The sequence below is a fragment of the Lissotriton helveticus genome, chromosome 5_1 (assembly GCF_964261635.1).
Source record: "Lissotriton helveticus chromosome 5_1, aLisHel1.1, whole genome shotgun sequence".
Classification (NCBI taxonomy): Eukaryota; Metazoa; Chordata; class Amphibia; order Caudata; family Salamandridae; genus Lissotriton; species Lissotriton helveticus.
The window spans coordinates 481,131,631-481,156,890 of record NC_136065.1 but is presented as its reverse complement, the minus strand read 5'-3'; the positions used below and the strand labels follow the sequence as shown (position 1 = coordinate 481,156,890).

The following is a 25,260-nucleotide window of genomic DNA, read 5'->3' as shown; positions in this document are numbered from 1 at the left end:
AGTGGCGTTGCGTGTGTGAGTGGCGTTGCGTGGCTGAGTGGCGTTGCGTGGCTGAGTGGCGTTGCGTGGCTGAGTGGCGTTGCGTGGCTGAGTGGCGTTGCGTGGGTGAGTGGCGTTGCGTGGGTGAGTGGCGTTGTGTGGGTGAGTGGCGTTGCGTGGGTGAGTGGCGTTGCGTGCCAGAGTGGCGTTGCGTGCCAGAGTGGCGTTGCGTGCCAGAGTGGCATTGCGTGGGTGAGTGGCGTTGCGTGGGTGAGTGGCGTTGCGTGGGTGAGTGGCGTTGCGTGTGTGAGTGGCGTTGCGTGTGAGTGGCGTTGCGTGTGTGAGTGGCGTTGCGTGGCTGAGTGGCGTTGCGTGGCTGAGTGGCGTTGCGTGGCAGAGTGGCAGTGCGTGGCTGAGTGGCGTTGCATGTGTGCGTGGCGTTGCGTGTGTGAGTGGCGTGTGTGAGTGGCGTTGCGTGGGTGAGTGGCGTTGCGTGGGTGAGTGGCGTTGCGTGGGTGAGTGGCGTTGCGTGGGTGAGTGGCGTTGCGTGGCTGAGTGGCGTTGCGTGGGTGAGTGGCGTTGCGTGTGAGTGGCGTTGCGTGTGTGAGTGGCGTTGCGTGGCTGAGTGGCGTTGCGTGGCTGAGTGGCGTTGCGTGGCTGAGTGGCGTTGCGTGGGTGAGTGGCGTTGCGTGGGTGAGTGGCGTTGCGTGCCAGAGTGGCGTTGCGTGCCAGAGTGGCGTTGCGTGCCAGAGTGGCGTTGCGTGCCAGAGTGGCGTTGCGTGGGTGAGTGGCGTTGAGTGGGTGAGTGGCGTTGCGTGGGTGAGTGGCGTTGCGTGGCTGAGTGGCGTTGCGTGGCTGAGTGGCGTTGCGTGGCTGAGTGGCGTTGCGTGGCTGAGTGGCGTTGCGTGGGTGAGTGGCGTTGCGTGGGGGAGTGGCGTTGCGTGGGGGAGTGGCGTTGCGTGGGGGAGTGGCGTTGCGTGGGTGAGTGGCGTTGCGTGGGTGAGTGGCGTTGCGTGCCAGAGTGGCGTTGCGTGCCAGAGTGGCGTTGCGTGCCAGAGTGGCGTTGCGTGGGTGAGTGGCGTTGCGTGGGTGAGTGGCGTTGCGTGGGTGAGTGGCGTTGCGTGGGTGAGTGGCGTTGCGTGGGTGAGTGGCGTTGCGTGGCTGAGTGGCGTTGCGTGGCTGAGTGGCGTTGCGTGGCTGAGTGGCGTTGCGTGGGTGAGTGGCGTTGCGTGGGTGAGTGGCGTTGCGTGGGTGAGTGGCGTTGCGTGCCAGAGTGGCGTTGCGTGCCAGAGTGGCGTTGCGTGCCAGAGTGGCGTTGCGTGCCAGAGTGGCGTTGCGTGCCAGAGTGGCGTTGCGTGGGTGAGTGGCGTTGCGTGGGTGAGTGGCGTTGCGTGGGTGAGTGGCATTGCGTGGGTGAGTGGCGTTGCGTGGGTGAGTGGCGTTGCGTGGGTGAGTGGCGTTGCATGGGTGAGTGGCGTTGCGTGGCTGAGTGGCGTTGCGTGGCTGAGTGGCGTTGCGTGGCTGAGTGGCGTTGCGTGGGTGAGTGGCGTTGCGTGGGTGAGTGGCATTGCGTGGGTGAGTGGCGTTGCGTGGGTGAGTGGCGTTGCGTGGCTGAGTGGCGTTGCGTGGGTGAGTGGCGTTGCGTGGCTGAGTGGCGTTGCGTGGCTGAGTGGCGTTGCGTGGCTGAGTGGCGTTGCGTGGCAGAGTGGCAGTGAGTGGCTGAGTGGCGTTGCATGTGTGCGTGGCGTTGCGTGTGTGAGTGGCGTGCATGAGTGGCGTTGCGTGGGTGAGTGGCGTTGCGTGGGTGAGTGGCGTTGCGTGGCTGAGTGGCGTTGCGTGGGTGAGTGGCGTTGCGTGGCTGAGTGGCGTTGCGTGGCTGAGTGGCGTTGCGTGCGTGAGTGGCGTTGCGTGCCTGAGTGGCGTTGCGTGGCTGAGTGAAACAGGCAGAAACGTAAATGGAGAGGGGGGTGAGAGTTAAAAGAGAGAGTGAAACAGGCAGAAACGTGGAGAGTTAAAAAAAAAAGCAAATGAATCTAAGCTGCGAGATGTGGCATAACAGAAGGATTGGTACTGCGTGCACCGCTGCTTGGGGTATCTGCGAGATTTGTGTAAGTAAATGGAGAGGGGGTGAGAGTTGGAAGAGAGAGTGAAACAGGCAGAAACGTGGGGAGTTAAAAGAAAGAGGGAATGAATCTAAGCTGCGAGATGTGGCATAACAGAAGGATTGGTACTGCGTGCACCGCTGCTTGGGGTATCTGCGAGATATGTGTAAGTAAATGGAGAGGGGGGTGAGAGTTAAAAGAGAGAGTGAAACAGGAAGAAACGTGGAGAGTTAAAAGAAAGAGCGAATGAATCTAAGCTGCGAGATGTGGCATAACAGAAGGATTGGTACTGCGTGCACCGCTGCTTGGGGTATCTGCGAGATTTGTGTAAGTAAATGGAGAGGGGGGTGAGAGTTAAAAGAGAGAGTGAAACAGGCAGAAACGTGGAGAGTTAAAAGAAAGAGCGAAAGAATCTAAGCTGCGAGATGTGGCATAACAGAAGGATTGGTACTGCGTGCACCGCTGCTTGGGGTATCTGCGAGATTTGTGTAAGTAAATGGAGAGGGGGGTGAGAGTTGGAAGAGAGAGTGAAACAGGCAGAAACGTGAATCTAAGCTGCGAGACGGAGAGGGAGGGAGAGAGGAGGAAAAAGAGAGGGGGAGTGAGACAGAGGGAGGAACACAGTTAGAGTGAGACAGAGGAAGACAGGAGAGAGGGAGGGGGAGCTATAGATGTAGGGAGAGCGCGAGAGAAAGAGAGCGATAAAATTATGTGTATGCCGGGAGGGCTCAGTGCACGAAGCCTTCGGCTGCAGGGTCCTGTGATTAACTTCATGGTCAGTTTTATGTTGTTGCTGTCCCTCCAAGCGCAATGCCGCTGCCAGCAATACCAGCATCAAAGAAAACAAGACGGAGGGAAGAGAGGGGAGAGGGGAGAGGGGAGGGGGGAGGAGAAATGCGACACGGCGGGAAGGGGCAGGCAGGATGACTCAGGGGAGGGGGCGGAGCGGGGCAGAGCGGCATGTGGGTGTGAACAAGCCGGGCCTTTGAAGTGAAGCTAAGTTTCACTTCAAAGGTGTCGGAGGAATGCGGGCGGCTGTGCACGCGCTTTTAAGCTCAATGCACATGCGCATTGAGCTTAAAAGTCACGGGCACTGCAAGGAATCGCCACGATTCCTTGAAAGTTAGATAAAGTCTGGATGAGCCCCTATAGTCTCGCTTGCTCGATGCGCATGCGCATCGACAGGCGAGACCTAAAAATGGATATATTAATGTGACAAAAATTCATGAAACATGTGAACCCAATTTATTTTCATGCCTTAGGATTGTATGTAAACATATACCTATCCAAATATCTTTACCAGCTTAAAGGAAATTCAACGAAAACATGAATGTACAATGAGCACTTTGGTACAAAGATATGGATTTACTACGAAATAATGAGTAAACTACAGCCTTTTGCTCATGTGCCTCAAGGATCCAAATTTATCAACAATTGTTCTCAATTTTGAATCTTAAAAACTTTAAGTATGCAGCCACCTCTGCTTATTGAGAGCTCAATCAAATACAATAAAGTTATCAAATCTATATGATTTTTCCAAATCATAGACACAAAAACATACATTGTTTCAGGAAAATGTCTTACCTTCCGTGCCTGTTCTTGCAAGAAACGAATCTGCTCAGCAATAACAGTCAGCTTGTTACAAGCATTGGCTCTGATGAATTCATCTGCCTGGGGAAAAAAGCCACATTTTCAAACTCCAACATCCACAATTAAGCAATTCTTGGATATTTTATTATAATACTGCATGGCGTAGAGGCCAATTTGCATCCAGTGACTGCAAACATTTCAATGTGAATTGCTCCACTCTTATTCATCAGCCACTAACACGTTCCACACCCTGTGAATTTCAGGAGAGCAGGTACGATATGGTCCTTAAACCATATATACTAATGATTTACTCCTACTTACATTACCCCAAAATGTGCGAATTAATCTTGGCACAAGAATGGCTAGTGAGCATTGCAGGGCAGGGTCATATGCAATAGGTAGGGAACCCTCACAAACACACAGGGTTGTGGGAATCAACAAACCTGTTCCACGTCATATCCAAAATTGGTTGGTGTGTTGGGAAAGGGCTTCTTTATGGAGAAAAATATTTGTCCAGGGCAAAACAAACAAAAAAGTTAGAAAGTGTAAATGTAATTTATTGTGGAACTTCTGCATGAGCGAAAGGTACACGTTCAATTCCATTTCGTTTATACGTGCATTTACTTTTGGGAATCTCCAAGTGACATTTTCTCACAACTACGCCTGGGATTCTTTGGGAATTCAGTGTAAATCAGAGGTTCGCAAATTGTAGGTGCAAGCTTACTTGCATACATTTCTGCCTTCCAAGCAGAGAGTTTTAAACATTGTATTCAAAGCTGGGGAGAGGAGTTGGCCTAACGGCTAGGGAAGTCGAACTCGAATCTGGGGAACCGGGTTCGAGTCTCGGCAATGACGCTCAGCATTCTGTGATTCTGGGCAAACCACTTAATCTCCCCGTGCCTAACAAAAATGAATGTGTCCTCATGCAACTGGTGCTTGTGTAAAGCAGTCTGATACCCAATACCTTCGGGTCAAGTTTACGCTATATAAAACTGCGTAACAAGCAAAACAGTTATTAACAATGAGCTCTCATCTGCCAATTAAGCTTGAGGCAATGTAACCAATTCTTACACTATGAGCATATCCCTTTCGAAGTTGACCAGATTTCGAACAGATCCAATTTGCAAATTCCCATTTGTTGACATCTTTCAGACACTTCAATTACAATGGACCTATTACTCCAAGCTGAAATTAACTTCATGCACAATGGGTCTGCCACTACAAGATGATGTTATAGTGCAAATGGCCAGGCTTGTGAATTTATACATTTTCTCATGGGTAATACACCAAGCAATTCTCACACAAAAAACAAGAGTGACCCATATGTCATTGCGATTGCGAACTGGGTATTGCTGGTAGCAGAGACAGTGTTCACAAGGAACTCATTTTTCATAAAAAATAATAACTTTTTGCAGCAATTAGAATATCCTGCTTAACTCAATCAGAACAGCAAATCTAGAATGAAACCTTAGCTCAATTAGGCATACGATTATTTTAACAGGGTTTTACGTCAAGGCCCACAGAACAAGATTTTTTGTAGTCCTCACTTCAGCCGAAGTGAGTGTTATTTATTTTGCATAACAGAATTTCACATACAAAAAGGCATAAAATATTTACTCTGTGTATTTACATTATATACATTCTCACATTTTAAAGTGATTTGTGAACCCCAGTGAGAATACCGGTGAACCTCCGGGAACGAATCTACCGGACGGGCGTTGATACTGGCAATATCCCCGCCAGCTGGGGTTGAAGACAGTCCGCCGGTCTTCCGATCCCAGCTGGTGGGAATATTGCCAGTATCAACTTCCGTCCTATCAACTTCCGTCCTGTAATTTGTTCCCTGAAGTTCACCGGTATTATCCATTACGGCGCTCCTTGCCTCTCATTATTGAAGCAGTAACCTCAACATTTAGGCTACTTACTATTGAGAGAGGACCATATCCTTGTAAGTGACCACTAAATACAGCGATCCTGATGGCCCCAGTCTAATTCATGACAACAGGCCCTAAGTGATAAATGAAGCACTGCCCTCACCCTCTAGGCAACTACTCACAACTAATTTTTGGACCTACAGTAGTCACTGTTACTGTGAACTACAACTGAAGCCAAGCTGTGGCTTTCGTATAAAGGTAATCTAGTCTCCTTATCAGCATCAAGAAGCACCCATAATATTCAGAAGGACTTCTGCAAATTGGGCAGACACATTGTGTTGGTCGTCCCCAGAATATCTGCCCTGAAGAGACCCCGTTACGTGAGAGGGTCGAAATGTCGTTGACTCTTTTCAACAAGCATTTACAATGCAATAGGTCTCGCAATGACATTGTTTTGAGCTATTGGCATTGAAATGTTATTGTTTTTTCCCCTTCCTGAAGCATTAATTAAGTAATGGCGTTGTAAATGACAATGTCTGTTACCCCCGGTTGTCCCTTGCAAAGCTCACCAGCATGTGCCCGTCATAAAAAGGAATATCTGACAATCGCATCTTAAACATTTTGCAGCAATTCTATAGCTGCGTCGCGTGCCATCAGCAAAGGAGTGTAGATATTACTAGTGCAGCAGGCACAGTGGCAGCGAAACCTAGAGATCTGTGAGGGGCCCTCTGTACCTTAATTATTGGGTATTTTTTTACTATCAAAACAGAGGACAGGGGAACAAATCTCATTTCTTACAATATTCAATTAAAAATTAGCCACTGTCACCAAAAAGCACAGATGATGATAAAACAGCTTTATGAGAGACCTTTTTTATACCCTCTCTGCTTGGCCAAAAGAATCTCTGGCTGACAGAGGGGAGGGTTTTATTAGCATGAATTAAAACTGTGAGAGTTGAGCAGTGAGGGATGACCGCTCCTCTCCTCAGTGATGCGTGTAAACAAACGCCTGCATCACAGTCAGGCTGCCGGTGCTTATTCTTAGAGTTTCGAAACTAGACAGCAGCTGCATCCTTCTGGATTGCTGGTAGCGTCTTCCTACTCCGTCTGGGAACCACGCAGAGGATGCAACATAACGGGGCGGCATTTTAATGAAACATTACAGAAAGGGGATCACTGACTTGAAACCCATATCCATTGCAGGCAGCTGGGCGGAGGCAGGCACAGTTACATGCTGCATTCGGACACCCAACTACTTTCATTAACAGTTTCATTCCTAGAAATGTGTGCAAATACACCGTGCAATAGTTCTTCCCCTACTTTTTCCTGTGCCACCCTTTCGTAGTAGAAGTGGTCGCTTCCAAACACAGCGTTCAGTATCTCTGCAGTCCCAAATTGATTCAGAAATGGCAGCAAACTGGTGCGGCACCAGGACGCAGTGTTCACTCAGAAGCTGCTGGGAGAGAGTGGGCCTCGGGATTTCTGGGAAGGGAACCGGTTTTTGGACAGGCAGATTAAAACCAGTGGTTAACCCCGTGTTTAGGTGTCACAGTGCTGCTTACTAGTGCCGCTGTCACCTGGTTCATGCCTCCCCTTCGCCTACCTCACGCCCATGCATGACACGCAGCAGATTAACCTGACAGGCAGCAGATTAACCCAACCATATGGCTGCCGGCCAATCTAGCTACCGCTCTACCCGCTGCTCTCTACCCCTCTGTCCTCGGAGCATGTTCTGTGTATCCTGTGCAGTCTACCTCGTCTCACATGTAAAGCTTCTCACGCTCTCCCAGTCTCCTTTCCCTTCTCCAAGCAGACACTTGCTTCGTTTGCCCTTTCACCTCTGGAGCTGTGTGTTGCACAGCTGCCGACTCCCCGTAAAACACTCGTGGGGCCTGTTCACTTTGTTTTCCCTTCCGTTCCTCATGAGGTGCGGAACTCGGGCAGTGTTCGGTCATAATCTAACTACAGCTCATGTAAAAGGCTTTAATACCCTTGGGCCGAGTTGGCGCTATATACAACTGCAAAATAAATATAATAAAAAAGAAAATAGAGTGGATGGAAAATAGAAATAACAGCGAAGGGAAATTGGTTGAGCGAATAAGAAACGGGGCTAGACTAGACAGAGACGGGAAAACCACGAACAAGAACTGTGAAAGAAACAGAGTGCTGAGGGTAAGAATGGAGTTTTAGAAGCGCAACGGGACAGAGTGGGGAAGTAGAGGAACAGTTTCATGAGGAAGTGCAGTGCTGGCCGCAGCACTGAGCACACAGCACGCAGAGGAACTCCTCGAAAGAGGAGATGGGACAGGCGCCACACTCAGCTGTCTGGGTAGGGGTGTACTACGGGAGGTGGGACACATGCCTACCGGAGGTCCCGGGAGGAAAGGCTGCTTTACTTAACTTTGGCACGCAGCGTGAGGGCTGTTCCCCAAGAAGAGCGTGTCAGCAGTGCGGGAATACATCCAGCTGAACCTGGGGTGTGCTGGGGGTTGTACTAGTGCCAGAACGCGAACAAGGCAGAGCTGTAGTGGAGGGCAGGGACATCCTACTTTGTCATGGAGACGAGGTGAAGCCGGGGCAATGGAGCGAGGCTGACGTGCGCTAGAGGGAGAAAGGGAAACCCGCCCGTAGGGCACCACCTCAAGAGACAGTGCTAAAGTGGCTGTGAGTGGGACACGGGGTGTCAGGCGGGGAAGACCTCTCCTCAGGGGAGAGGCAGGGGCCAGGGACTGCTGCTGATGCAGACAGGGAGGGCGGGCCATGATTTATTGCAGCTCTTTTGTTTCGAAAAAGAAAAAAAAAAAAAGAAAAAGAGGATCCCGCCGGAGCTCATAAAGATAAGAATCCTTTTGCGACACCAGTAAGTCAAGTGAGCCAATCGCTGATAAAAACAAGCACACACGTACCTGTTTTTCAGCTTATCGCGCTAAGCCATCATCTGATGCACATGATTAATGTGCTGCCAAAATCCAAGATCTACTGCGTATGTTGTCCTGGAGGCATGCAGCTGGGGGAGGGGGACGACAATGAGGGAAGAAGGGTGACTGTATATTAAATACAAGTCCCGCGGCGACCCGGAAGCTCTTGGCCGGCCGGCCAATCCGGTCGCGGCCGACCGGAAGTCCCGCCTCCCGAGGTCCGCGAGCTGCCGGCGCATGGAGCGCCCTGCCTGTCCGAATCAGCCCGGGTCCCCAGGAGGGGGCCGGGGAGAAGGAGGAGTGTTGCGCCTGTTGCGGGGCTCCTCGGACCTGAGGGAGCCCCGATTGTGAAGAGGAGACGAGATGCTCCGTGAGGCGCGGAGCGCGAGAGGAGCCCGCCGGAAGAGCGCAGTCGGTGAGTGGGGCCCAGGGCTGAAGTGAAGTGCGTGCGTGCCTGTGTGTATGCCTGGGAGGGGTGGGGGAGGGGGAGAGTGTGCGCGCGTGTGGGAATGTGTGTGCGCATGCGTGACTGTGTGATTGAGAGAGAATGCGAGGTAGGGGATAGTGTGCCTGTATGTGTGCCTGTATGTGTGTCGTATGCCTGCGTGTGCATGCGCGCGCCTGTGTGTGTGCGTGCATGCAGAGGGGTGGGGGCTGCCTGTGTGTGTGTGTGAGCAAGGGATTTGATTTGCGCATGCGCAGCTACCAGACGCTCGCTCCCGAGGTGAAATCTGACCTCGTCAAAGCGCGCGTCTAGTAGCTGTCCACTCTCCTGAATACGGGCCACATTAGGTCTGTAGCAGACTCTCAATGCTCACGCATTGAGAGTAGTCTGCTCGACCTAAAAAGGGAGAGCCTTCAACAAACCCTAGTTGTCCATGAAGAATTGATTGTATTTCATCTCTAATTGGCTCCTCTTTTATTTACCAATAACCACCACCACAATTTTTGCAGTAGCACCATTTATATTTCACTGACTTGGTTATGGTCACGTCACTGGGGTTCACAAATCACTTTCAAATGTGATAATGTATTTAACATAAATACACAGACAGTAATATGTTATGCCTTTTTGTATGTGAAATTCTGTTATGCAATATAAATAACACTCACTTCGGCTGAAGTGAGAACTAAAAAAATCTTGTTCTGTGGGCCTTGACGCAAAACCCGGTAACAATAATCGTATGCCTAATTGAACTAAGGTTTCATTCTAGATTTGTTGTTCTGATTGAGTTAAGTAGGATATACCAATTGCTAATACGCGAAGCAGCCACAGTTGGTATGCATGTAGCTGCCTAGGTTGTTCAGGCCACTGGTAAGCTTGCATAACTCTGACCAGATCCTTGAAGTACTTTACACTCCACATGTGTTACCTGCAAATGAGAAATCATCCAGGGCGTCAGGATGCTTTGTGTGTATTGCCAGTTGACAAGGCGGCTCTATGCATACATTTACATTTTAGCGACTTGAGACTTGCCTTCTTAAATGCTGGTGTAACGTGTTTACACATTCAGCTCCACGTTTAATGTTCATTCCAAGGCCACACATGATTAGGCTAATATAGGTAGGTTGATAGTGTAGATCAGTGGTTCCCAAACTTGTGACTCCTGAGGACCCCCATTGAGTCACCACTGGAAGCCAGGGACCCCCAAGCAATTTGTATGAGTTCAGAATCAGAATCAGAAAGTACTTTATTCGATTAAAATCATTAACCATAAAAGTAACAACATGAAAATTACACTTTATACGACTATGATTAGAAAACACACAAAATCATTGTATTTCATTTACACCAATAGTTTTCTGTAATTTCAGCACATGTTTAAAATAACTTAAAAGTACAACAACAGTTAAGACTGTATCCATTCTCTGACATTCTAAAAAGGCTAAACGACATCTGTTTAGGTTCATGTATTTAAGAAAGGGGATTAAAACTTTTCTGCGAGGTATAATATAAAATTTACAGAAAAATAAAATGTGAATATCGGATTGGGTTGAGGAATCATCACAAGGGCAGGTGGGTAAATGTTGCGACCATAAATTCATTTCTGGGAAGGACAGGAGTCTAAAAACAAGATTTAGTCTAAAGCGGGTTAAAAGAAATCGATCATAATTTGACATCGACAGGGTCAAATAGGGCTGTACTTTTACACCAGTCAATATTAAGTTGTGCAAGGTGACTGTCTTTTTACTGGCTTCCGCTCACCTTCTTTTGTCCTCAAGGTATTCCAGACTCAGTTTTTTCAGAAATTTTCTGGATATGTTTCCCATCGAGGGTGGGTCCTCATAGTATTCGGAGTGTCCAATATTAATCATAAAATGTTTAATATATACTAGCCAGTCAACGGAACCCATATTTTCCAAGTTCAATATATCCTGTTTCACAGCCCGATTAACTACACATTCGGTAGTGGTCCATACCCTGTGCCACAAGAGAAGGGACTGTATTCTAATTAAGTCTGATATGTGGGGTTGGCCCAGTTCCATATGACAAATATAAGTTGAAACACTCCGCGGTACAGCTAAAACATCCCGCAGGGATTTGTTTTTAACAATTTGTAATGGTTCAATGTTAGAAAAACCCCAAAGTCCCGCACCATAGAGGGCTACGGATATACATGTAGCATTGTATATAGTCAGGATTTCTTTTATAGGTTTATTACCCAGCTTTTTTTAAAAAGACTTGATGGCCATTATAGTTTTTTGGAACAAAAGAGTTCTGGCCTTTATAGCACTTATCCATCCCCCCAGTTCATGGAACAAAATACCCAAATAGGGGAAAGAAGTAATATTTTCCAAGGGAACATTTTTTATAAACATGCTTTTCAGTTTTTTCCCAGATTTTGAACCACAGTTCATGGAGTATGTTTTACCACAATTAATTTTCAAGTCTAAGCTCAACATGAACTTTTCAAATGATAATAACAATTTTTGTAAGGCCAAGGGGGTACGAGCCATTAGGACGGCATCGTCCGCGTACATGAGCACAGGGATCAACCTCTTCCCCACCCTGGGCACATCCCTGCACTCCTGGAGGAGGCGTTGTTCAAGTCCATTAATGTAAAGAAGAAATAGGAAGGGGGCCAGAACACACCCCTGGCGTACTCCGCGTCCCACTCCAAATCTTCTAGTACATTCTCCCCCACAGCCGAATCGGACTGAGGCTGTGGCTCCTGAGTATAAATCTCTCAGGAAACAGATTATGGAAGCTTCCACGCCTAGCCCTTTCAGAATATCCCACAATTTAGTGTGTGATACGCAATCAAATGCCGAGGACAAGTCAACGAACATAAGATATAACCGTTCACCTTTAACCCTTGTATATTTTTGTTGGATAATCATTAGATTTAAACATTGTTCGACAGTTCCCATACCTTTCTGGAAACCATACTGCAGGTCGCTCATTATTTCATTTTCCTCCGCCCAGTTCTGGAGTCTTCCCAAGATAATTCTACCAAGAATTTTTACTGATGAATCAAGAAGGGAGATTGGCCTATAACAAGCACAATTTTGTCTATTACCCTTCTTGTAAATCGGCACAATTATCGAAGTAAACCAGGATGAATTTAAACCATTGGCAAGTGCGGCATTAAAAAGCTGTACCAACACATGACCCCAGATCTCTTTGTTTGCTTTATATAAGTCTGCGGGGATCCCGTCAGGTCCCGCAGCCTTTCCACCCTTCGTTGCCTTCAACCCTGTTAAAACTTCCTCCAGGGATATCACCAGATTCTCATCACCCATTCCACCATTCACCAGTTTAAGAACATTTGTAGTGTAGGGAGCATCCGGCGAGCTATATAAAGTTGAGAAATGTTCCACCCATTCGTCTTCGGTAATCGCTGTCTCTATGCGGGCCTTATGACTATCGAAGAGGAAGGGAGTGTTAACAGCCCTCCAAAAAGCAGATGCATCCTTTGACTGTGCAGCCTCGCAGAGGGCTTCTAGGGCCTCCTTTTTTATAGCGTTTTTTCTATTTTTCAGGGCCTTATTATGGGTTTTCCTCAACCCTCTTATTCCTAAAAGATCCCGGGGAGACCTGTGGATAGCATGTTTCAGATCACTTAGTGCCCTGGTGCAAGCGGTATCAAACCAGCTTTTAGTACGCCTAGTCCTATTTTTTACCTCCTCCCACAGACTTTTCTTAATTTCGAGAGCTATTCTATCAAAATGCTCTAAAATCTGATTGGGCTGAGACGTCTCCCCAAGACAAATAGAAAAACTATCTGAACAGGCATTTAACAGCTTTGCAAGAAACATTTCTGGCATCACTTTGCCCCATTTTAGTGTGTACCCATTTTGCCTTCCCAAACTCACATCAGAGGCGATATATGAGGTAAGAGTATGTTCAGAATGATCATAGAAAGGGTTCTCAACCTCTAATGATAGGGGCAAATGATCACTTAGGGGTAGCTCTAAAATCTCTAAGCTATTGATCCTATGGCTATAACTATTTGATACAAGAATAAAATCAATAGTGGACATAGCTCCTCTGCCAATGAATGTAGGCCCAAAAGAAGTAGGGTTCTGAGCTATTTCGTTTGCAAAGCCCAGATCATACATAAATACTAATTCATTAAGTAGATCCCCAATCAGGGAATGATCAAAGTGTGTTAGATTTATATCTTGTTCTAACATTAAGCCACAGATCCCCTTTTTTCCCTTTGTACAGAGTGGACAGTTAAAATCCCCCTCCCATAAAATTACCATTTCCTTATTTGATTTGTCTATTTCATGTTGTATATCTTCCCTAAGTGTTTTTAAGGTTTTCGGGATTTCATCTTTCAAAATGTTATTGTAGAAATGTATCAAGACTACATTAACTCCCTTTTTTAAATTTAGGGTTATTACTTGGTAGTAACTAGAATTAGACTTAAAACGTACTTTCTCATATTTAAGCTTATTAGAAAGAAGTGTTATTAGACCTCCCTTCGCACGTCCGTATTGGCCCCCCTCGGCCGAGGTAAAGAAGGTTCTATACCCACTTATAAACACTGGGTCCGTGGTCCAAGTTTCTTGAAGAGCCACGACATCCCGCCCATTTAGGATTATCTCCCAGGATGGATTGTTTATCTTGTTCTTTAGTCCTACTACATTCCAGGATAGAAATGTGCAGGAGTTCCCTTTTTTATTATTTAATTCCAAATCTACCGAGGGGGTATCACAGGATGTCTCCTTACATGGAGGGCTTACTCCTCCACTAGTATCCCCCACCTCTGCCTCCTGGGTGTTCAAGATGTTACAGGGAGGCTCTTCAACTTCTACCGTGGGGGTACCACAGGATGTCTCCTTACATGGAGGGCTTACTCCCCCACTGTTATCCCCCACCTCTACTTCCTGGGTATTCAGAATGTTTCGGGGAGGCTCTTCACTACCACCATAATTTATATTTAGGGACAATTCTGAAAATAAGGTAGATTTACAACCCTCCCCCATGGCCGACATTTATGGTTCTTTTTGGAGTCGGTCAGATTTCCTGTACCCAGAGTAATTTTCTGGTCGGCATCCTTTTTTTTCAATCGACATAATCAAGGCCCGATAAAACATCAAATCTATTATAAATTGGTAGATTATAAGCTGAAAGGGGGAAATCTCTATTCTCCCAAAAACAATTATTATTTCCATAATCTAAGCCAGACATTGTTGGAGGAAATTGTCTTTGATTAAAATTAGGCTGTCTCCGGGTTTGGAATAGAGGAATCGGGCCGTATCCACGTTGATTTGAACTAATCCAATCTGCAGGATACCTTACTTTATCCCTATCACCAGGGTTTTGCCCTGGACAATAAGGATAAAAGTAGCTGAGATAGTGGGTGGGAATAGAGTCACTACTTCTTGACTCATACCAATCTCCTATATGGCGGACCGCTCTATGATCTTTGAAATTTACAATAATAACATCCCCTTTCTTGTCTTTGGGTCTAGAGCCCACCCAAACTGATCGCCTCACATTGAGGATTTCTCCATTAATATGCGCAGGCAGGGGTCTATTATTATGTAGCCAATGTGTCACTTTGTTTCTTAAGGCTCTATGATCTTCCCTAATATCCATAAGTAACTCAGGGACACCCGCCATGACTATTGTGTAAGGAGCAGCTTCAGGTGGTAGGTCAACAATTCTCTGTGGGTGCCATTTTCTATTGTTAGAGTTAGCTGTACCATTCTCCTTTGTGGCCTTAGTTTGCAATATCTGTGGCCTTTCTTCCACAGTCATGTTTTCCCCGCCTTGGCCACCTACTATACTTACAGTTTTAATTTCAGGGTCGGGCTTCTTTTTTGACAAAGATGTAGTTGGAGCATTTTTTAGTGTCGGCCCAGTAGATTTAACCCCAATTTGAGCAGTTTTTGTAGGGGGAGGTAGACAAGGTGGGGGTTGTTTAGGAGCAATCGTCATTGAAACGGATGGACCACTAGATTTTATAAGGTTCATCCCCTGTACCAGATCAGCTAGTAATAGCGTATTTTTCCCTCCTTTACCATCTAGCTGGTCAAGTCTAGTATTACACAGATTTATTTTTTCTAGCAGGGGCTGAATTAATACTTTGAACAGGCTTTCTAGTTTTACTAATAAACCGGTCTCACTAAGAGAACAAGGGTGGGTTATCATTTGAGGTAAGGTCGGAAGGGATGGTAAAGTCACTACTGGAATTGGACTCCTCTTCTGTAGTTTAGCTTCCCTAGTCTTCATTGGACAACCCCCTCTTTTTTTAGTGATGTTAGTATTTGTTTTAGGCGGTGACACCTGGGTTGTATTTGGCGATGATGCTGGAGAAAATCTAGGGGAGTTTGATAACCCTTCATCCACATAAGTACTACACAAACTCATGTGGGGAGGTTGCAAACTAACAGGAGTACTTAAAATGGAGATCTCAGCGGTAGAATAATCTGATACTTCATCTTTATCCCCCCTGTCTCCTAAATTAAGTGACCTATTTTCTTCCATACTGCTATGTATATGGGTTATCGATGGGGCCGACCCTATATGATCCGCAAAAGTACTTTTATGTATTATATTAACCACTTGTGTGCTCTTTTTAGCTATTTGTACTTTGTAATTTTGCTTCCCCCTTCTTTTTCTTGATTTTGCCTTTTTAAATATTCTTACTGGGGGTGTGAGATGTTGTTTTTCCACGATATCTAAGTGATCGGCAAGTTTTATAGCATGCACCTGTGCTATCGCAGTGACCACTTTTCCAAAGGCAATAGGGGGATTTTTAGGCGTAGATATATCAATTAACTGCGCCTCATCCTGGGTCACGGATAGATTCACCTGACCTAGAGAGGCCCGTCTATTAGAATTAATCTGAGTAATTTTCTGAATTAAGTAATTATCCATAGGCCCTTTGTCTAATTTCTCCTTAGACATCATACTAGCTTAAATTCATACAGATTCTGAAAGGATAAGTAAAATAGTTAAAATAGATAATAATAACAAGACAATAGAGCGTCAACGCTCAAAACCTACACCCAAATGAGTATAACAGGAGTTCACATGCAGTACCTGTCTATAAAGTGTCCCAAAAGTACCAGCGTCTAGTGCCCAGTCCAGTCTCCTCAGGCCTCTGAGGGCCTAAGAGGGCCCGCCCTTCGCTCTGCGCTTTGCCCCGCGCGCGTCCCGCTAGCGCGTCTAGGGCTGTCTCTAAATAGCGTGAGGGGGCGGGAAGAGGACCAGCTGCTGCGAGTCTCAGAACGCAGCGCCCGCTTGTCCTCGCAGTCCCGAGAAGGTGTTGGCGTCCCTCGACGGCTCCTCTCCAAGATCAGGGAGTCCGGCAAGGTAATTACCTCGAGCGGCTCCCGCGAAGCGGGGGCCGCGAGGAGTGGGCAAATAGGCAGCAGAAAATCCAATTGGGCACAAAAACTACCGTTGACAGCAGCACAGGGCAGAGCCAGCCCTCTGTTCTTATAGTCCAGGCATGAGGGGGCTGGAAGAGGACCAGCTGCGGCGAGTCTCAGAACGCAGCGCCCGCTGGTCCTCGCAGTCCCGAGAAGGTGTTGGCGTCCCTCGACGGCTCCCCTCCAAGATCAGGGAATCCGGCAAGGTAATTACCTCGAGCGGCGCCCGCGAAGCGGGGGCCACGAGGAGTGGGCAAATAGGCAGCAGAAAATCCAATTGAGCACAAAAACTACCGTTGACAGCCGCACAGGGCAGTGCCAGCCCTCTGTTCTTATAGTCCAGGCGTGAGGGGGCGGGAAGAGGACCAGCTGCGGCGAGTCTCAGAACGCAGCGCCCGCTGGTCCTCGCAGTCCTGAGAAGGTGTTGGCGTCCCTCGACGGCTCCTCTCCAAGATCAGGGAGTCCGGAAAGGTAATTACCTCGAGCGGCTCCCGCAAAGCGGGGGCCGCGAGGAGTGGGCAAATAGGCAGCAGAAAATCCAAGTGGGCACAAAAACTACCGTTGACAGCAGCCCAATTCAATTCAGATAGGTGAGGTTGGCAATTTTGTTTATAGCAAGCACTAAGTAAGGATCCCTATTCCTTTAGTTATTACAAATGTTATTTAAACAGGTTGAAAGTATATACTAAAAACTGCCGGTAGCCTGAGTCGTCAGCTCCGACCTATATCTAAAATAAGACCGCTGTTCTATAAATTAAGGATGGGAGGATTTAACTGTAATGGAAAAACTGCGCTTTTCAGTAGCCAATACAAAGACAATTAAATTGACATCGCAACCTACAGCATTCCTTCCATGAATACGCCACGTCAGTCAGACTAAATCTGACAATAACCCCTTCGATGCTGATGACGGCCCCCAGCCGTCATGCATCACGGTGGGCGTGTGCTGAAGACGGCTAGGGGCCGTCATGAACCCGCCCACTACAAAAAACGCCGCACAAGCGCAGAATCGCGGCTGCGCCCAAGGGGTTAAAACAGTAATTCGAAAAAAATACAGACGTGTGCACACAAAACAAATACTCAAAGTACTAAGGATTTTGGGGCCAGATGTACGACCATTTCTTTTAGCGCCTCGCAATTGGCGGCACATTGTGAGTGGCAAATTGCGAGTTGCTAAATGAAATGTACAACAGTGTGTTTAACACTGTTTGGGATTCCCAATGGGGTCGCAAATTGCGAGGTTCATTAATATTAATGAGCCTCTCGCAATTTGCGAGCCCATTGGGAATGCCTGCCCTCCCAGCGATGGTGGCCTGCTGGGCTTTGCAGGCCACCATGTCTCGGACTGCTTTTAAATAAAGCAGTTTTTGTTTTTAAAAGGCAGCCTGTTTACCATGCATTTAAAAAAAAAGGAAAATGAAACATTTTCGTTTCATTTTCTAAGGGCAGGCAGCTGCCTGCCCTCAAAAAATAATTTTGCATGCTTTTGCAAAGGGGATTGCGAATGCATTACCATCTAGTTGAAGTAGGTGGTAATTGTGACTGTTTTGCAACCGCAAAACATTTGTACATGGTTTTGAGACTCGCTATTTGGAAGGGAATGCCCCTTCCAAATAGCAAGTTGCAAAACCTATTTAGAGAGCCGCAAACAAATTGCGACTCGCAAAATAGGCTATGTACATGGCCCAATAGGTTTTTGCATGCACAAACAGGTTTGCGAACCCGTTCGCGCATATAAAAACAGATCGTACATCTGGCCCTTAGTATTTTATATTGAAGTAATAGCCCCTCTGTCACATGTATTTCATTTGTTTTATAGCATCTCTCATACCATTGTAGGATGTCAGAGCACCTTACATCACACACATATAGAGACTTTGAATCATACATGTAAATCAGTGTGTATATAAAATGTTTAAAGAGTGCTTGGTCTGGACAAGCACAAACTCAGGATTCAGAACATGACACAGTGGCTAGCATTGACTTTAACATTAAAAATGTTTTTCCAACCAAATATATCTTTTTAGTAGCATCAGGATAATGAATAACTGGGACAAAATATAAGTTACTAACTGGTACCATGCAGTTTGCAAGCAGCTCTTTGATGACAGTTTATAGGTCCCTCTGCTAGATTACGATTGTCACTTATGAAGTGCACAGTAACAAAAGAATCTCTGTGACAAAAGCAGTAACTACGAACCTAGGCACATAATATACTGCTTTTTAAGATGCATGTTACACATTCTTTGCAGTAGGCACATTAACCATCTGTGCTACATTAGTTAAATCAAAACTGCCACTGAACAAAACTCTCCTCGCTCTCCAGCAGGTACATTAATCACTGGCATTCTCTTGACACTTTTATTGTTTCTGGAAAGCTGCTAATTATACAAGAAAGGTTTCTGTGCTTTTAAAACTGTTGCCTTCGGACCCCCTGGGAATGTGTCACGGACCCCTGAGGGTCCGCGGACCACAGTTTGGGAAACACTGGTGTAGATAGATAAAACAGTTTTTTCCCTGCAAGGCAAAAGACCCATCATGAACGTCAGCCCCATTTTCACAGGTAGCCGTGTGGACTTGTTGACAACACAGATCAAACTATGTGTATACTTTTTAGGCATATGACTTCCTAATAAAAACTTAGGTCACAACAAATTAAAAGGAAATCCAATTTGTCTTGCAGATTATCTGGCACCAACCAAGAAGCATCGCTGGTGAGGGTGGACACAATACCCCAGAATGGCCAAGACATCAACTGCCAGCAGGCTCCAATGTATCCAATCTAATCGAGGCTTAGCATGGTGGATCGCAAATTGTTTAGTACTCGAAAGACACCTTTATTTTCATTAATTCACTTAATTTACACATTTTGGGAACTCAGGGTATCATTCATTTCCTTATTTCTGCACATAGGTAACGCTGCACCATGGCTCGGCACTTTACGGAACATTTGAGTAATAAAACAAAGACCTTTTCTCATGCAACAGTCGTAACTTTTCAGAATTGTTTTTTTTATATACATTTGTTTACAAGCTTCAGAACCTTTTGAACAACCTATACATTTCTACCCTCAGTGTCATTATTATAATTAAATGATTTTCAAATTAATTTAGTGCTTTGTAAATTCTTATGTGCTACTCTCTTAAAATCAGTTTTAATATGTGTTCCCACATTAACAATTTAATAAGCAACCATTTTTGGTGACGTAAAGAAAATCCTATATAATACCAAGAAAAGCGAATTATGTGGTTTAAGACTCAGTTTGTGTTTACTGCCCTTTGCAAGTGGCTCGAAACTTGACATTATACGCCATTTTATTCCTCTTAATTATGTTGTTCATTTTCCCCTTGGATTAAAAGGAGTCACTTTTAGATCCACCAGTGTGGACTTGGGTCCTTGAATGCAGGCAAGACGCACATGTGATGGCAAAAATCAGGGGATAGAGGAAGAATCTCTGGAGTAGTCAATCTAATGTCTTATGCTCTGAAAAGGATTAGACTGTGCATCACCAATTGCTACATTATTTCGTTATCGCACCACCTATATGCCCCAGTTCAATTTTAACAGGTTTAAAAAATGTATGTTATAACGGACTATCTGTTTGACTTTGCTATGTGTTGTTTGTGATATTGTTGATTTGATTGTTTTAATTCAAATAAAAAACATTGATTAGTTATGAATTTGTCTGCAAAGTAGGCATTTGTACCACATATATGTTCTCAGCCAGGCAGCTCTTCCTGGACACACTCCACTTTTGACTGTATGGGCCCTTGGGCAGGTGCTAGGTTTGCCAAACCTGTAAAGATCTCTGTAATTGCATACATTGATAAACAGCATTTAGAGACACCCACACCCACCAACTAACACCCATGTTTGTATTGATCCAAACTGGTAGTATGGGTACTACAGGTCCACCAACATGCACATCAGATTATTGATAATAAGAAGTGTGTTACATCCTAGGAGTATGAAACAATCATTAGCAAAGCCAATAAGTCTGGCCCTTGGGACCTACTGGCACTGCCAATGGATCCAGCCATGCAGTGCAGCATAGTTTTTACAAAAGGGAAAAAAGCCTAATATGCAGATGATTGTCCTATTTTGTAGGTGCACATAACAAGCAAGCGCTTCTTTTTCTTTGCCATAGTTTTTTTTCTTTTTTGATTTTCAAAACCTTTATTGAAAAAGAAATTAAGGCATGTTACAGGTTGTCACTCCATTAGTTAGAATAATAATGGTTGCACGTACAGATAAAATCGACAATACAGAGAAGTTGATAGATGTTAACAGGGCGCAGTACATCTACATAGGAGCTATGGTTGTTGCACTGTGGAGGGGTTCAAGTAGTCGGGGGCAGGGGTAGGATTTACATCCGCGGAGTCATCACAGGCAATCTGAGCGTCAGTTATAGGGGAGTCAGTTGCAGGTTCATCTGGGGTGGCCAGTTGGTGGAGGTAGGAAATGAGAGGGCCCAATATGTCTGGGGATATACTAGCCACTGGCATCCAATCCCAGAATTCGCCAAGGAGCGTCCGACAATGGGCTGCATCATCCAACCAGCGTTTGACCTGGGGTGCCGGTTTACATCCCCAGTGAATGGCCACCCGACACTTGGCAAACACCAGGAGCATCGCAATCAAATTAGCGGTTAGCATCTGATATGTGAATGACATAACCCAAGAAGCACAGCAGGGGGTCATGGTTGATGTGCTCAAGTGTAATTTCGCTAATGGCGGTGCACACCTCCAGCCAGAAAAAGGAAACCCTGGGGCACAACCAGGCCAGGTGTGCGAAATCCACGTCAGGTGCTGAGCAGCGCACACATCTGTCGCTGTCCATCAGGCCCATCTTGTATAGTGAGGTAGGGGTGCGGTAGAGTCTGTGTAGATATTTAAAAAAAACTAATTGGGTGAGAGGCGTTTGATTTGGTTGCAGCAGTATTGCCAGTGTTCGGGGGAGAGGTCTCTTTCTAAGTCTGCACCCCACACGTTGGGAGCGCATTCAGTGTTGATGGGGGAAGCAGCTAGTGTACGAGTATAAAGTCTTGTGACTATTTTCTTTGGGAAGTTAGAGGAGTGAACAAACTCAAGCGCAACGTTGGGCTGGGGAGCAAGTGGAAAAATGGGGTTGTCACTTCTGCATGTTGCTCTGACCATGACTTTTACCAAGCGTACCTTGCTATTTTTAAACCGTACTCTGCATTTACTGTGTTCTTAAATATATGTTTTAGCATTTGGATATTGGTGATTTTTTACTGTGTTTAAATAGAATGTTTTACCGTGCTTAAATAGAATCTGGAAAACGGGGAATTCAACTTACTAAATTGGGCATTCTCGGCTGCTTCACTCGCCGCTTTTCCCTCCACTCTCCCTTGGGGCTCCCACTTCCTGGTTGTGCCACACTAGAGACACCATCTTGCTTAGTGAGTGCTCTAGTGGTTCCAGAGGGCTGGGGCTTAAAAATGCACGCAGCATTACCGCGCCACCAGCACGCTGAAGGCGCGCTTAAGGCAAGCCTGTCTGCGCCTGTCAGCGTCCCGGAAGTGCCAGGCGTCAGTCATTATGCCGGTGCTCAGGTTGAAACCAAGGCTGGAACGTTGACGTATGATGGTTTTGAGCTATTATCCTTAAACTCTTATAGTTGTGTGGTATCCAGGAGATGGGAGGTTGCGGTTGCTGATAAGTACACCTGTGATAAGTGCAGACTCGAACTCCTCCGGCTCCCCTCAACCTTCTTAAATGAGACGATGGGTAGAAGAAAGCTACAGAATGTTTATACCTTGTCTTATCAATGCCCGTTCCATCCCTAAGCATCATCAGGATATTTTTGATCTGTTGATCGACGAGTCTCTGGACCTTCTCTTCGTTACTGAAACATGGGTTAAACCCTCCTCCAATCCAGTTGTGGAAATGGCTATCTCCAATGGGTTTAAGATATTTAGAGCCGATCGCAAAGTTGGGCGGGGTGGGGGAGTTGCTGTGATTGTGAGGGAAGAGTGGGACTGGTCAATGCAGGGAATTGATTGATTCTTCTGCCATTGAAGCCCTTGACTTCTGCATCAAAATGTCCCCTCACTACTGCTTTGGCGGGATACTGTTATATCGTCCCCCTGGACCTGACGGTCCTTTTCCTAAACTGCTTACCGACTGGACCATGTCTAGGGTCTTGCGATATTCGCATTTTCTTCTTCTCGGTGACTGTAACATCAACATTGATAACAGCAACGGGAGTGACAAACATGATTTCTTACCTGTGATACAATCGTCTTCACTTTAGCAATATGTGACTGCTCCGACTCATTGCGGTGGTCACACGCTTGATGTAATTTGCTCCAGTTTGCCTCTGGTGGTCTCTCCCCCTCTACCATTTACCTGGACCGACCATTACCGGATTCCTTTTTCCTGGCAGATTTGTAAAGGTCATCCCTCCCTCAGGCCTCGTTTCAATGGCCGGGGTAGGATACCTCCTAAAATAGAACCTGCGGCCTTCTGTCTAGCTTTAGCAGAATGTCCGCTGTCGCTTCCTGATGATCTTGGTCTTGCTCTTGCCCATTTTAACAGTTGGATTGAGAAGGTAGTGAGCAATCTATCCCCACAAGTCAAACCTAGACACCATAATGGCCCACAGCCTAAACCCTGGTTCTCACCCCAGCTTAAACTTTTGAAGCAACATTGTAAAAAGCTGGAAAGAACATGGAGACAAGACTATAACTCCGGGGGCAAGACCACATTGAAATTGGCCCAAAAGGCTTATTATGGGGCCATTAGACTGGCCAAGCGGACTTATTACACTGACCGAATTGCTCAGTCTAGTAATAATGTCAAAGAGTTGTTTAGCATTGTAAAAAGATTCACTTCTCCCAACGCAATGAATGTGGCCCACACCCCTTCTCTCGAATGGTGCAAATAACTTTCCACCTTTTTTTATTAATAAATGTCAGGTCACTGCAATCACATTTTCAACATTTTAACAGCCAGATCTCTCAGCTGTTCCCCGACTATTTGACTGGCTTCACTTCTTGTATCACCTTTTGTGCATTTGAACCGGTCTCTCTGCCAGATCCCTTGCTGCTTTATCTTGCCTTAAATCAGGCTCTCTGCATGACCCATGCCCTGTGAATCTTATGGCCACTGATGCGGTTGTTTTTAATGCCTTTGTGAACCAGTTGATTAATACCTCACTCTCTCTTGCTTCTGTGCCTACTGATTGGAAACAGGCGCTTCTTGTTCCTCTTATTAATATAACCCACTCTCAACCCCCTTCTCCCCTCCAGCTATCGCCCGATTTCTCTGCTACCTGCGATTGCTAAAGTCTGTGAAAAAATGGTTAACAAGCAGCTCACATTTTTTATTGAACATCATGGACTTCCCCACCCTGCACAATCTGGTTTTAGGGCCACCTACTGTACTGAGTCGGCTCTCGTGGTAGTAACAGAGGCTATCCGTGAGACTTTGGATGCTGGGGGCAGGGTTGTTATGGTCCTGCTAGACCTTTCAGCCGCTTTTGATACTGTCCCCCATTCACTTCTCCTTGCCCGTTTACACAAGCTTGGCATCATCGGTACTTCTTGGGAGTGGATGAAATTCTTCCTGGAAAAAAGAACTCAAGTTTGGATTCCCCCTTTTGTATCATCATCTCAAGATTTGCTGACAGGAGTGCCTCAGGGGTCTATTCTTAGTCCCTTGTTATTTAATCTGTACATGACTCCTCTTATTCAGCTGGCTGAGGATCTGGGTGCCAAAGTAGTTGCCTATGCAGATGATATGCAACTCTTGTTTACCTGGAAGAAACACAAGGCTGACACATCTCATGTCAAGACCTGCCTCTCTACAGTATTTAGCTGGCTTGTTTCGGCTCAGTTCAAATGCAATGCAGACAAAACTGAGATTCTCTTCTTTGGGGAGTTTCCCCCTCTGTTTTTGGCATTACTTTTGGCCGACTAAGTCCCCCTGTCCCTCCCCTTCTAGTCATCCTGTGTAAAATGTTGGCATCTGGTTTAATGAGAAATTAAGTTTTGGTAACCAGATTGGCAAAGTGAGCAAGGGACTCACGTCTGAGCATACCCTGCCCAGAAACCGGTCCTGGGAAGCTTGTTTCCGGTCCAGGGAAGGCATGGCTTGGCAGTTCGGGCTGGACTGTTCCCATGAGGCACAGAGCCAGACTGATTTGCATATGGCCATGTCTGAACTGGGGTGGCAGAGTGGGATAAAGTATGGTGATGGATTAAATCCAGATCTTTTGACTGGGTGTGAGTGTTTGATTGGTACAGATGCTCCGTCCATCACCACCCCCTTTTGCACCGCTTTGTTCGCCATAAGTTGGCAGGGTATGCTCAGACGTGAGTCCCTTGCTCACTTTGCCACTGGATTCAAGCAAGCCTGGCTGAAGACAGCTGAAATGCCAGAAACCGGTCCTAGGAAGCTTGTTTCCGGTCCAGGGAAGTCATGGCTTGGCAGTTCGGGCTGGACTGTTCCCATGAGGCACAGGGTCAGACTGATTTGCATATGGCCATGTCTGAACTGGGGTGGCAGAGTGGGCTAAAGAACGGTGATGGATAAAATCCAGATCATTTGACTGGGTGTGAGTGTTTGATTGGTTCAGATGCTCCGTCCATCACCACCCCCTATTGTACTGTAATGTAAGAAGAGGCATGCGGCTGCCAGAGGAGATTCGCAAGAGTCTTGCTGGGTCGGTCGCCCTCGCCATAACGTTGAGCACAGGCTTCTCTACTAGGAAATGTGACCTCTCGATCAGCCTCCTCGTGAAATTTAGTGAGCTTGGCTCTGATCGATGAGTGTGGCAGGGCTGGGATCTTGATATTGCTAAAAGGTCTAAAGCTTTGATATCTTTCTCTAGAAGTTAGAGGGTACCCCTGATAGATTTCAGCACTGTAGATTGCCTGGCAATGCATACCCCCGGATCACAACCTTGAAGGCCTCCCAGACAGTTGAGGAGCATTAGGAGG

The 25,260-nt window shown here is 46.4% G+C and overlaps 1 protein-coding gene across 1 annotated transcript in view; it reads right to left on the bottom strand.

The window, feature by feature from the left end:
* Positions 1–25,260, bottom strand: part of C5_1H1orf50 (chromosome 5_1 C1orf50 homolog) — a 98,522-nt gene that overhangs the window by 47,124 nt on the left and 26,138 nt on the right. Inside the window, exon 3 of the mRNA XM_078640991.1 lies at positions 3,666–3,752. Coding sequence (XP_078497117.1) covers positions 3,666–3,752 — 87 coding nt within the window. The remainder of the gene's footprint in view (positions 1–3,665; positions 3,753–25,260) is intronic.